Below are 13,551 nucleotides of genomic sequence, written 5' to 3'. Positions count from 1 at the left end.
CAGACAATATATTCAAATCATTAGGTGCTCCTCCTGAGGAGATAACCTTTCTCTCCATCAAAATATTTCTAGGAGTGACTCAGAGTTCATCATCCTCACCAACCTCCTGCTCTGCCTCAGCTACAGAGTTAAGGGAGGAAAGTACAGAACAGATGCAAGAGTATTCGGTCCCCCTTACCTGACATTACTCCGTACATCTGTTGCCCTAAACTGGCATAAGAAGCTCAGCAAGATTCTGTTATTTGAATCCTACCTGTGAGCCTGGAGCTACCAAACCCCCTAAACTGCTCTCAGAAAGACACTCACAAAGCACTCTGCTGCATCATCCATGAATCCCAGCTGGAAGCGCTGCTCGTCCTTGAAGCTCTCGGCCAGGGCGTGTCTCATGTTATCCGACGGGAGGGCTTTTTCCCGGCTGTGCTGGAATTGGGAAAAGATGGCCTAGGAAGAAATGCAATGGTTACTCAGCTTCACTAATCACTTGGCTGGACACCGTGGTTCTACACAAATCCATCATTTCTTGCATAATAAATAGGTGAAATATTTATAATGTTTATAGACCTTTGTAACTTTCAAAATTACTGTTTCATCTTCAAACTGGTTCCTCTACAAGAAGTTATGGTATCAAGCTAAACACTGAACCTGTAGAACAACAACATACAAAATACAAAACTAAAAGTGATTGACTTGGGCTCCCAGAGGCAACACGAGCCCTGTTCTGTAATTATATAGCTTTTTTAATTTGGCCCCTGGAATAGCAGTTCATCCATATGTATCTCATGTCTACAGATGGTGTGTATTTCTTAGGGCACAATATAATACCACTCATGATTCACTAAGTAATGTAATATTTACTGCTTAGGAGGGGAGTATATCTTTATTAAAATTATGGTTATGAAAAACCTCCCATAAATTGGATAGAATGCCAATAATCCTTGCTATGAAATTAGCTCAGGGCTGAACCAATGCTCACAACACAAGAGAAAAGGTCAATATCTGCAGTTCTGGAACATGATAATAAATTGCACTTGGTTTTTAATTCATTTCCCAGAAGATAGAGTTGGCTGCTACTTTTCTTTTTGGCAGAGATACCCATCCAAGTGAGCTCATCATTTAGCAAGTAAATGAAGTTGATTCTGAAAGAACTGAAAGTTAACAGCTACTAAATGTATTACAGATTTGCAGATATTTAAAGGTGTATTCCCCAGTCAAGAATTCTTAGTCAACCTTTAAGGAGAACTGAAGACACTAAAGAGAAAGTAAGTCAGGAGAAGCCATGTAATATGAATAAAAATAAGGATATGCATTCTTCACATAGACCTCCTATAGGTAAAATCTGTTGTATAGAAGACAAAGATAAAACAGAGAAGCAAAGTTTCACTGCTAACAGAAAGTAGAATTTTAACCACGACACATTCTAGGGTGCCCTTCAAGTATTTAATCTTCCCATTCAAAACAAAAAGCAAGAACTACTGACAAAAATTACAGCCACTATCCTCATGTAAACATTCAAAATGAAGTTTTTAACAGATCTGCTTTGAAAACATTTACCACCTCCCATTTTGGCTGCTAGGTCATTTTTTGGTATGCGACATAGCTTTATATGTCCAGCTAAAAAAAGCCCCAACCAGTACAGATAAGCAGTTGTGGAGATAGGTGTGTTCAGTTTAGTGGCTTGCATAGTCCAAGTACCAGAATTTATTGGCTGTACTTTTAGTTTATAGAAGAGGCTGACAGAGATAAAATATCCTTCATTGTTAAACAGGTAAGAAGGGTTAAAATAACCCAAGACCACAAAAAAACCCTAAACAAAACAACCCAACCAAAAAATCCACCCAAGTCATAAACAAGTCACTGTTTATCCTCATCCAGTGTGTACATATTGCATGGAAATTAAAATGTCCAAGATTCTGAACACAGAACAAAGAGAATTACTCAACCAGTATCTTAAAGAGCCAAGAAAGCAAAACCAGTAGTGTACAGAACAGCTGGGGACAGACACTTCCAAATGAATTAACTACTCTTTTGTAAGGTCAGTACACAGGCCATGGAGTTAAACATCACAACTACACTGCTAAAAAAATAACTTACACCATTTGAACCAACTCCAGAACTCTGCAATTTTTTTCTTTAAATACAAGAAAATATTTCTCTTACAAACACCTGTTAAAAACGTCCTTAAAACTAATTTGCTTCTTTATACAAGCATGACTTGGTCACCCAGGGATAGGTATGATACAGACACAAATTAAAAAAAAAGAAGAATTGAAATTATTTTCCCCTCATTTTGAAAGATGGCTTTTCCAGAGGTTTTTTTTTTTTTTAATTTACCTTTAAAGCACAAAATATGCAGGCATCTCCTTGACACACGTGTCCAGTTAAACCTCTTAAACTTCGTCGAAATATGTCAAGTTGCCATAATACCTGTAAAGATAAAAAGAAAACATGTCATCAGTTCTGAAGGTTCTTTGTTTAATACAACATATGGTAGATTTTAATTGTTTTTTTATTTCACATTATATACAAGGTAAGCACCAATATTGCTGCAGGAAATGTGGATTTTCTCCATTAGTTTGGTCAGTTGTGGAGGTGGAAACAAAAGTTTTACTTTCAGCACTTAAAACTTCAATCTGTCTTTTAAACTTTTTGAAACAATGTACTTTGGAGAAAGAGCTGGAGAACTCTCAAGGAAACAAGCAGCAATCTGAACTCTGTACAGGGACTGTAGCAGTTTCCTTAAAGCTCGACATAAAAGTGCTACATTACATCCTTGTGGTCTCTTATCAAAATGAAATACGTTTGTTTTTCCACAGATCAAAATAATCCTGGTGCTTATAGAGGTATGTTTCTACCTTTTATTTGTGTAAATACCCTACAAAAAGGTAATTAACAGCTTGGCTACACCACGCTGCTTTCAATACCTGTTAATGAAGTGAAGCAGTTATTATTTATTAAAAAAATAAAATAAAAAAACCCTAAAAATTACTTGTCAAGAGGCACAGTAAGACAACACCTGCAAATCCAAGGGGGAAAAGATAACCTATCTATAAATATAAAAGCTAAAATGAAATAGGATGCATTGGAAAATTAAAGTCCAAAGCTCATTTCTGAAGGTTGAGCAGAGGTTAAAAGAAAAGAAAGAAAGAAAGGAACACATTCCTTCTTGTAAAAGGGCAGTCACCAACCATCTGCCACTGTTTGATAAACAGCACTGGGTTGTGAAGTCATAGGACTGTCTAAAACTAGAACTAAACATTATTTAGGGCTTCATTACAGGAGACCCAAGTGAAAACAGCAGAAATGCAAGAGAATATAGGTCATGCCGCTCCCACTGGATGCAGAACACCAAACACTAGTTAAACTACAGCACATTTTTATCTTAAATACATATAGATACCATACACATCACATAGCTATACCTCTCATATTTCCTGGCTTTAAATCCACACCGATTTTAAGTCTTCCAATTTTTAGGCAGTCTATGCCTCTATTAAGCCCTCTGCCAGTTTGAGAAGTAATTCTGTACAATTTAAAAACATTCAGATCCAAAATCTGAGCACTACAAGAAGTATCTTGTTATAAGGAGAATTCCAAGTCATATTTCTTTGGAACCAAGTGTATCTCCTACTCTAATTCCCCAAATGTTTCCTAAGATTAGAACCGAAGCCCTCACTACATGTGCATATTCTGATATACCCAAGTATCAGAGGCTCATGTGCCAATTCTGAGAAAATGGGATTTTAATAAAAATAGTGTCCTAGTCAATACAAATAGTAATGGTTGCTCCACATAAAAAAGTGTCATGTAAATGTTGGAAGTAATTTAGCTGTTTGACAGAAACATTACTTTTAAAATTCAAGCAGAAAGTTTTAAAGCTTTAACTCCTAGATTTTCAAATACAAAAGGAAAGTTTTTCAGATGAAAATAAAATTTTGTGCAAAAAAAAAGTATTAATACCCTCAATTCTTTACAGTTAAATGCTGAATAAAATTACCTTCATACAGTGCCTTATTCCTACAATTGCCATTTTTGTTTCCCAGACACACTTGGGAAAGTCTATTCAAAAGATGTTTAACAGATGAAGTTTTTTCTTACCTGAACAGCACTATTAAGAAAGCAGCTGTTTTGTCCAGGTTCATTTAATAAGCCTTTTGTAGGGGCCAGGGACATGATACTTCCAGGCTGATAAACTTTTCCAAGGTTACCCCCAGGTTTTCTTAGGAATTTCACCCATGCCATTATTTTTCAGAGTTTATAATCACAATGTTCACACTTAAATATTTAAGGATATGACGGGTGCAAGGCAAAGAAGGTGGTTCTACAGCAGTATTTCTAAAGTCATGGCATTCCATTCAACTCTGTGCAACCGTCACCATCCGTGGGCTTAAGTCCATTTTCCATGAGCAGCTCTGAGCCATCCCTCAGGATCAGCCTCCCAGTAAAAATACAGCTGAAGGAAGTTTTTAACCCTCAGTCTTTAAAAAAAAAATAAATAAATAAAGGTGTCCAGTTAAGGTTAAAACAGGTTAAAAATTCATTAGAATAAAAGTCCTTATTAAGCAAGTTGCACAGTAACTGACTTCTTCCAGGGATAGCAATAAAGTATTACTATAAATCATTAGTTGTATTATATTGAAAGTTTTATATATATATATATATATATATATATATATATATATATCTCAATCACAGAACTGGAAAGTCCTTGTCAGGTGTTATATTCCCGTTCTCTCATTTTGTTCCATCTTCTCTTTTACTTCTAACTGTAACCCATGAATTATATTCCAGTTTAGAAGACTGCATGTTTAATTCATTCTCTTTCCAGTGAACCTGAAATAAGAAAGAAACAGAAATTATATTTAAAAAATAAACAAATCCAAAAAGTTAAAGAGCTTCTAAATTAGAAAAGAGATCATGGCTAAAACAATTTCTAAATTTAGAGGCAAGATGAAATAGCCATGAAAGAGAAGAAGAAAATATTACCACCTAAAAATTGCTTTTAAGGCATAAAAATTTTCATAATTTATCATCTCCTAATTTCTTACACATCTCTAAAGAGCAAAATAAAATTGCTGTAAAGGTTCTCCTCATGACAAGTAACACCTTATAAAAGGACTATTTAATACATGAGTTATTCAATCTTTAAATCTCCAAGTCTAATAAAAAACATTACCAAGAAATAAATCTTTTTATTAAACACTCAAAAAGCTAAGCTGGTTTTTATTTCAATTTCATGGATGGATTGTCAGCTAGTACTCAGCTTTCAGAAGTTTGTACTGCCTACTAAACACCACATAAATGTGTCATTAACCTGGCTGCATCTTCAAAGCAACCAGAAAAACAATGCCAGCAGCAATGCAAGAACATTCTGGTCGCTGCCCCAATGAGCAATTCCAAGATTTTCAAATTCCAACAATAAGGGTTGTTGCTCCAGCTCTTGAAGGTTAAATTAGTCCATTTACAGAACATCCCCACGACCACATGTAAAGCCCAAGCAGTGATCCTCTCACAACAATGGATTATTCTGTTGGCTTGGCATTACCATATCACCCACACAAACATTTGAAGGAACAGCACAGAACGGAATAAATTTAAATAAACCAACACAATTGAGGTTGCATATGTGGGAAAGAAAGAAGGGAAACAAAACAAAAGGGTGAAATTTGGGTCTCACATTTCAACGGAGATGTGAGATACTAAAGACACATCAGTAAACTTCAAAACCTGCAGCTTCTCAGTACAGATTTTTCCAATGTGTAAACTTACCAAGATTAACGAGGAGCATTAAAAACCAAAAATTAACTGTGTAGTTGGAATACTGTATAAACTGGAAGATAACTTTGCTCAGCTCAGAACGAGCAACACCACACTCTACAGCTCTCTAGTACTGGAATATGTGGCTTTCAAAAATACCAGCAGGAAGTCTTGCACCCCTGAAATCGTTTGACTTTATTTAAGAGAAACATTGGTACTTGCTTGTATTTAAAAATGAAATCAATAGCTGGAACTTAACCAAAAGTCTCTCTTGCCCCATGAATAATCAGATGAGTTCTGTTTGTTTACTGATGTTACTGTATCTCACCCGTGAGTAATTTGATTTAATAATACTGGAGATGGTAAGTGTGATTTGTGGCAGCACTGAGCAAGAAGTCTGAAATCTAGCTGGAAACCGACCTTGACAGAACATCATTGTAACAATTTTGTTTTCTTTATGTTCACGTCAGTTAACCCAGAAAGAGGATAGGAAAAGAAAATGTAGCTGGAAATGTGTATTAGCTTCAGATCTTATTAGAAATACACGCTCTGTTTTGGAAAGAAGAGTTTTCTGGAACAATTTAGGATAATGACAAAGAGCATTCATTTACTAAGAACTTACAGGAAGTAATTTTCTCTTGCATTTCAAGAATGCCCTACAAGTAACACTCTCTGCACCAAGCATTTAGCTGTTGGGCTGGCTCTCAGGAGAAGTTATAATGATTCACTGCAAGAATTTAATGAAAAAAATGTTTCTGGATTAGCTCTGTGTTACGATCCCATTGCATTAAAATGTTTCCTGCTCAATTTCACAACCACAAAGCCGTGAAGACAAATAATTCCCTCTATCACACAATCTAATTCTAAAAAACTGCAGAACACATTAATTGTAGTTTTCATATGTAAAAGTCTCACTGCAATTTTTTTCCACTGCGTCAAATACTAAGGTGCATAGCTTCTCATTCATTAGTAAGAGAGACTGTAGATGAGCCTTCCAATGGTGCCAGAAGCAATGGGATTAATTTGTCATCACAGTCTTTCCATAAGGTGAGAAAGCCTAGAGTAGCATCTTGTTTTGAAATTCACATTGGGCAAATATTCCAGTTTTGATTTGAAAAAACCCTAAAAACCCAACAAGAATATTATTCCTCTGCTGACAAGCATACCCCCCATCACAGATGGCTCCACAAACCAGAGAAGTGATGCTGCTGATCAGTTTTGGCTGCTTCACCTCCCATGAGTCTGGGTGAACTTTTGGGTGACTGGGACTTAGACCAGACTCCCAAAACCCAAATTCAATAGTCAATAACACTGTAATTAGCACCTGAAGACTTCTTTCTTGTCTGTGGTAAGCCAGTGTTGCTGAGGGCACTGTAGCATTTATTAACCTCTGGGGTTTACCAGATGTTTTTGAGTTCTTGGCTTGCCAAAGGTGTGAGTGACAGAGTATAGACCACCAGTCAGTTGTGGTAGTGTTCAAGGGCAAGTTGGATGCGGCTCTGAGCAACCCGGGATAGTGAAAGATGTCCCTGCCCATGGCCAGGGAACACGATGAGATTTAAGGTCCCTTTCAACCCAAATATTCTGTGATTGAACCATAAAGAGTCTACAGTAAATGCAATATTCCAGGAGAAGAGTTATTTCACACAGTGTTGGTGGCATGCTACACAAGATTTTTAGTAGATGAAAATTAAAGGAATATTCTTGCCCTTCAGACTACAGGGATTGATTGTGGACAACTGTTGTCAACCAAAGACACTAAACAAGGGCTATAAGCTCTCGAACCAATATCTATTTACCAGCCTAACTCCTTCTACCTTGCCCAATTTCAGTCACTGTTCTTCAGTCACAGATGATCTCATCAAGCACCTTAGCTGTGCAGCCTCACAGGACAAAACACATGCCTGTCAAAAAATTTCTGGCACTTGCCTTTACAGCTTCCAGAACAACAAATCCACTTGTCAGCAGAACTGCACGTTATCGCCTGCTCAGCTGGTAGACCCCAGCACGTAGCTGTGGCTGACACAGACTCTTTAGTTGAAGCAGCAGTGTCACTAAAGAAGCTTAGAAATCAGTGCAGCTGATATTTTGGCTAAACAATCACTTTCTACAAGCACATTTGGGTTTAAGAATCTCTGATATCCATCGAGATAAAACTGATGAGATGAACAGTTGGCTCTGTGAACACTGGAACTACCAATGCCTGGGCTCCCGATAATTTTCAGCCTCATGGCTGAGTTCTCAGTTTTCTCCCTAGCTGGGGCATGAGCCAACTCCGCTCCTCACACCATCTTACAAGGTCTCTCTCTTCCAGCCAGCTGCCTCTTTTTATGCACTTTCTAAGTACATAATCATCTTTGAGGTTTCTATCCCTTCTACCGAATTGAGTGGAAACCTGCCAACAAGTTCAAAAGTTGTTGACTGCTTCCATCCCTGAAATTTTGCTGAAGAATAGTTATTCATATCTTCTTGGCTTAACTTTGCAACAATTCTCAGTGTATTGCACAAATTACTGATGGCAAACCTTTCTCATGCTCAGTGCTGGGGTGACTTTTAAGCCACAGAGCATTTTGCTTCTGCTTGCAGTTCATGCCTCTGTGCTGAGCCTGGCAACTCCACCCAACAGCCTGACAACTCTGGGAAATCAATTCCTAAACTGATGTAACTTGGGAATTTAGATACGAGACAACAAAAATTGTGAAGGAAGAGCAATGAAATGTATTATGAAGGAATAAAGCTGTGATGGGAAACCACTAGAATTCTCTGCAATGAGCCAATATTATTAGGACTGGGGTTACTGTCTCCTCCTTAACAGAATGAAATTCATCAAAAACTCAACTTGCAGCCTCAAGAATTCTAGTGTTTTCCTCACTTCAAAAAGTTGTCACTTAAAATTGCCAAATTTTGTCAATGGAATGAAAACCTGATTTGTATTGTGACAGTGCTGGGGGTTGCAGCAATTTTTCCCTACATTAGGAAAATGAAATAAACAAACAGTGAAGCTGCTTTAAAAATATAAGAAAATACCAACATTTGAAAGGAATAATCCCTTACACCCAGCTCAATGAGGCTGAATTGTAATGTTTTTGGTCCCTGCACAGATCCTGTCCCCTTCCACATTTAGCCCCTCCTCGTTAAATATATTTGTCAACAAATTTCACACACCTTAAGATACATGTAATGCTTTTAGTAGCCACCAGTCTTTTGTCTTTGGAAATGATACTATTCCCTTCAAAATTGCCACAGAAATATGTTTACAGGAATGCAAATTCTCACCATTTTAAACACCAGAGAGGGAGAAAAACTTCATTACCAGCACTTACTTGCAACACAGGTAAGAAGAAACGAGAACAACACTACAAGAAAAGGCCAGTACCAGTGTATTACCCTGGCTGGTGTTGGTCTGGCACGTTGTTTCCCCTCTGGTCACTGACTCAACAAGTCCCCAAGACACCAAATAAGTATTTGATGGCATCTCCTCTAGAAATTCTTCCAAACAATCCCTGTAGATTTTCACTCCAGACTGTTTTCTTTTTTCAAGACCTCTATTGTCTCTTCTGGAGCCCTTGACTGTTTAGCTGTCCCTCCTACGCCAAACCACTGCTCCTGCACGTCACACATCTCTGTATCCTTCCAGGATGGAGAACCAGAAGCCTAGATCCTATCCCACATGGCTTTTGTGTAAGTGTACAATTTTTTGCTTTAAGCTGTTCCAATAAAAACTTTCCTGTTTGCACCAAAACCAAGGTTCACAGCTCAGCCTCCCTCATCTTTTACAAGGGAAACCGACTTTAGAAACAGCTAGTGGGAAGTCTGAGTAAAGATCTTGGAGAACACAAATTCCCAGCCCATGACATGGCCCAGCATTTACAGTGAATCATCACACAGACACTACCAAGGAGATTTTTGTTTCTCTGTCTTCCTACTGATTTACAAGCGATGATTCAAAGACTACAACGTGCTCTTTACGTGAGCCTCAGAAAGACAGAATGTATCTTAACAGAGATACTCGCACTTGTCTTTTTTGTCTCAGATTAATTGCCTGTGCCTTTCAGTTGTTTGATCTGCCCAGATGTTAGATCATTAACAGAAGTGTAAAATACCAAGTTCTGCTCTTCCTAGAAAAGCTTTCTGAGTTCTTAAGTCACCAGGAAAAAAACAAAAGACAAAACTGAGTTACAAGGAACGGCAAATGTGAGCATTACCTTTAAACTCACACATCTTTTACAGGCTTGACAAAAAAAGAGTTTGAATGTCTGAAACACTATACCTCATTAATGTAACACATCCCTCATTAATGTAACCTGTACAAACCTTCCTACAAACATCTCACTCAGTCTACACATCTAAAATCCTGATCCATCCTCAACCCATCATCATTTAACCTGGCCCCAACAAACTCCAACTTGTTCCTGCTCAAACCTCGAAGTTTGTGAAGAATTCTGTGAATGAGTTTTGCTCCCATCACTACACCCCTCGGTGACTAAACTGTTTTACTCCATCAAGAGGCACAAACCAAGGAATGACCAAGGATATTGTTAATACCCTGACACCCTCTGGGTCTCACATCCAAATAATTTTGTCATTAGCACATCATGCATAACTGTATGGCCAAAAAAGATTCTGCACTATCAAGGCTGGAAATGAAAGTCAAGTGCATATTTTTTGTGGTTTTACTGTCAACATCCCACTGGTCAAGAATAATAGTTTTTTACACAAGTAATTCGATCCTTAAAAAAAATAACCAGTAAGTACCTCTTACTTTCCAACAATTTCTTAGGGGAAGAAAGGATTATTTAGACTTTGACAAGGCTAATTTATAGACAGATTATAACGTGAGGTCTCACTATTTTGACACCAAAACCCACCCATTCATTCCGTAAGAAAAGAGCAGGTAATCATAAAATCAGCCACGGGATATCCCATTGCCTTGGCATGGAAGGGGATACTGCATCATCAACCGGGCACAATGCTGTTTGCACGATTAAGTGGTTGTTCTTAAAATAATCCTAGTAGCTTCAAAGTTAAGAAAGTTTAAGTAGTTTGGTGTCTGGTATTTTTGGTAGGGGGGTTGCACGAGCAAAATAAAGCACTAAGTAGAGATACATAAAACTCACACTTATTCTGGGAAGGAAAAAAATCCACGCTGAGAGAACAAGTCGTGGATCCTCTGAAAAGCTAATTTTAAAATATTTGCATTGAAAAATCAAAGAAAGGGAGATAAGTAAACTCAGACCAGATGCTCAGCAGGTGATTCGCATACATTTGCATCCATCCACCCACCCACACGCCTCTGAAAACTCCATCTGCGTACGAGAGAACACACAGCAAACTCTGCCTCCAAAACGCTGGCGAACCGATTAAATTCCAAACAGCTCCAACACTACCTGTACCGGCATTTCCTGTTCCAGCCGGGCAGCCTCTGGGAACCCTCCCGCACCACTCGCTGCCGGCCAGGCGGGCGTGCGGCGGCCGCGTTGAACATTAACCGCGCACTGCGGCTCTCGGTGCGGCCCCTCCGCGCGGCTTACACAACGCGCGGAGCCGCCGCTGACCCCCACCTACGCAGCCCCGGCAGGGATTTCACCTCCCCGCCCGGGAGGAGGCGGCGGTCCCGTCCGCCGGCGGCTCCGCGCTCCGTCCCCACCTCGGCACCGCGGCCCGACCTCTCACCGGAGCCGACCCCTGCCCACCGCAGTTTAGCCCCTGCTCAGCCGCTGTCCCACCCCCGCCTCAGTCCCCGCGGACCCTCGGCTCACCGGCGGCTCCTCAGGCAGCTCCTCTCCCGCCCCCTCCCGCCGGCGACTCCGGGCGCGGCCCCGCCCTCACGGCAACTTTTGCTGCTTCTTCCCCCGTTTCCCGCTCCTCCTTCGCGCTCCCCCTCCCGGCCCGGCGCCGCCGCGCCTGCGCACAGCGGCGGCGGCCGGGACGCTCTCCCGGAGCGGTGTCCCGGATCTTCCCAAGCCGGCGACGGGAGGGAGGGAGGGAAGGAGCGATTGGAGGCGCTGGCCGCGCCCTCGACCCGGCGCGCCTGCGCTGTGCGCGCGCGGGAAGGCGCTCGAGGCCAGGGGGCGCCTGAGCGGCCACGATGGCGCCTGAGGGCAATGGGGCGATGGAGGATCCCCGCGTCCTGCCCGAGGCGATGGGGCGGGAGCGGAGCCTCGATCCCCCCGTCCTGCTCGAGGGCCATGGGGCGAAGGAGCGGGGCCTCGATCCCCCCATCCTGCCCGAGGTGCAGGAGGGAGCCAGGGGCTGCCGCAGCCCTGCTCCTCCCTCCCCGCCTGCCCGCGGTCTGAGGGCACCGCCGCCCTTAGTGTACCTCAGGTGCTCGGGTTTGGAGTTATCAACCCCGTTAAAATGAGCCCGGCGGCGCTTGTTTTTTCCAGCAATTGTTTTCCCAGTTCTCATTCCAGGATATCTGGGCTGTGCGCGTTGGCTTTCCTTGAGGTGCCCGTGGAATAGCGCTGGCATAGAGGGATTTGTGAGCCAAACCCCAGACAAGTGTATGTCCACCTCAGAGATGGGTTTGACTTCCATGCGGCCCAGAAAGATCCTTCCTATGTGGTCACTGTTGTATCTGTCACCTGCGCCAGAGTCACTGCCCCAAAGTTGTGTTCCCTCTGATTTTTATCTGGTCTATTATGTTGGCCAGGGAGGGGTTGTTTCCTTTTGTTATTTGAGATAGGAATTCCGTATCCACAAATGCTCATATTTCTACTTGCTCAAGTACCTTTTATATTCCACTCTTATGATCTTCTTCCTGGATAAACACGTAGATTTCACTAACACATTTCATTCCTAGATTAGCAGTGAGATTTTAGATGCTACCACGCCCAGCATCAGTTCTTGGCACATGCTGATGGATACAACTTGTGTTTTTTCTCTTCCAATTGCCCTTCTGACAGCCTTCTAGGAATGGAAAAGTGATTCTGTGCCTGAGAGCAGGTTCAGTTTTCCAACTGCGTCTTCTGCAATAGTAAATGAAATAATCTCCCGGTGAAGATCCCTTTCTGCATCTACTTTAGGTCAGCCAGACTGCAAAATGACTGTGTGGAATACGAGGCGCTGCATCAAACTAGCTCTCTGCCTTAAAGATGACATTCTTGTTCTTCTTGAATCCATTTTTTTTAAAGTTTCTTGCTATTGTTTCTTCCATTATATTGCTAGTGTAAAAAGCCCACAAAGGAAGTTTATCCTATCAAAGGAAGTTTAGCAGCTTCACTCTCCAATGTTTTTTAACAGCTTTTTGATTTGGTGGTTCTTTGGCAAGATTTTCATTAAATTTGCCAGACCTTTGTCTTGCATATACAGAGGTAGCTAGATAACAATCAATAGTCACGTTTTTCAGTGATTTGTGGGGTTACACATTGGAATTACTTGCTACAGGATTTGTATGAAATGAGGTTTTTTGAGGCATTAGGATGTTTTAACCAGATGCTGTTTAATTTTTAACAGATACCATATTTGCTTGTCTCTTGCTTTCTTAAAATCTTCCTAGAATTTTTGATTTTTTTAAGGGACTTGAATATCTGATCCATTGTTCTGAGACTCATACAGTATCCTGGCACTACTTTTTTGTGTAGTTCTTTCTTAGCTGTTTTATTGAGAGGTTCTCACCGGAAATTTAAGGGTAAAAAGCTGTTGGCAGTCAGTGTGTTAACATGGCAATTAAAAATCTAATTTTATGTTTGTGCATCATGTTATTGTACACTTTTAAAAAGCATTCTGCTTATTGTTTTGAGCAGTGTTGTGGACGTGTGTGGGCGATTCCCAATGATTCCCTTTTTGTTATTTGTA

The 13,551-nt window shown here is 40.6% G+C and overlaps 1 protein-coding gene across 1 annotated transcript in view; it reads right to left on the bottom strand.

The window, feature by feature from the left end:
- Positions 1–11,609, bottom strand: part of USP53 (ubiquitin specific peptidase 53) — a 29,208-nt gene extending 17,599 nt beyond the window's left edge. Inside the window, exons 1-4 of the mRNA XM_083862119.1 lie at positions 11,514–11,609; positions 4,096–4,830; positions 2,332–2,424; positions 307–441 (exon numbers count right to left, since the gene is read on the bottom strand). Of these exons, the coding sequence (XP_083718245.1) occupies positions 307–441; positions 2,332–2,424; positions 4,096–4,239 (372 nt within the window). The 5' untranslated portion in view covers positions 4,240–4,830; positions 11,514–11,609. The remainder of the gene's footprint in view (positions 1–306; positions 442–2,331; positions 2,425–4,095; positions 4,831–11,513) is intronic.
- Positions 11,610–13,551: the final 1,942 nt, after the last annotated feature.

Source organism: Zosterops lateralis (genome assembly GCF_965231275.1).
Source record: "Zosterops lateralis genome assembly, chromosome: 5".
In the NCBI taxonomy this organism is placed as follows: Eukaryota; Metazoa; Chordata; class Aves; order Passeriformes; family Zosteropidae; genus Zosterops; species Zosterops lateralis.
Note: the sequence above shows the minus strand (reverse complement) of the source record. Positions and strands in the feature narration are given on the sequence as shown.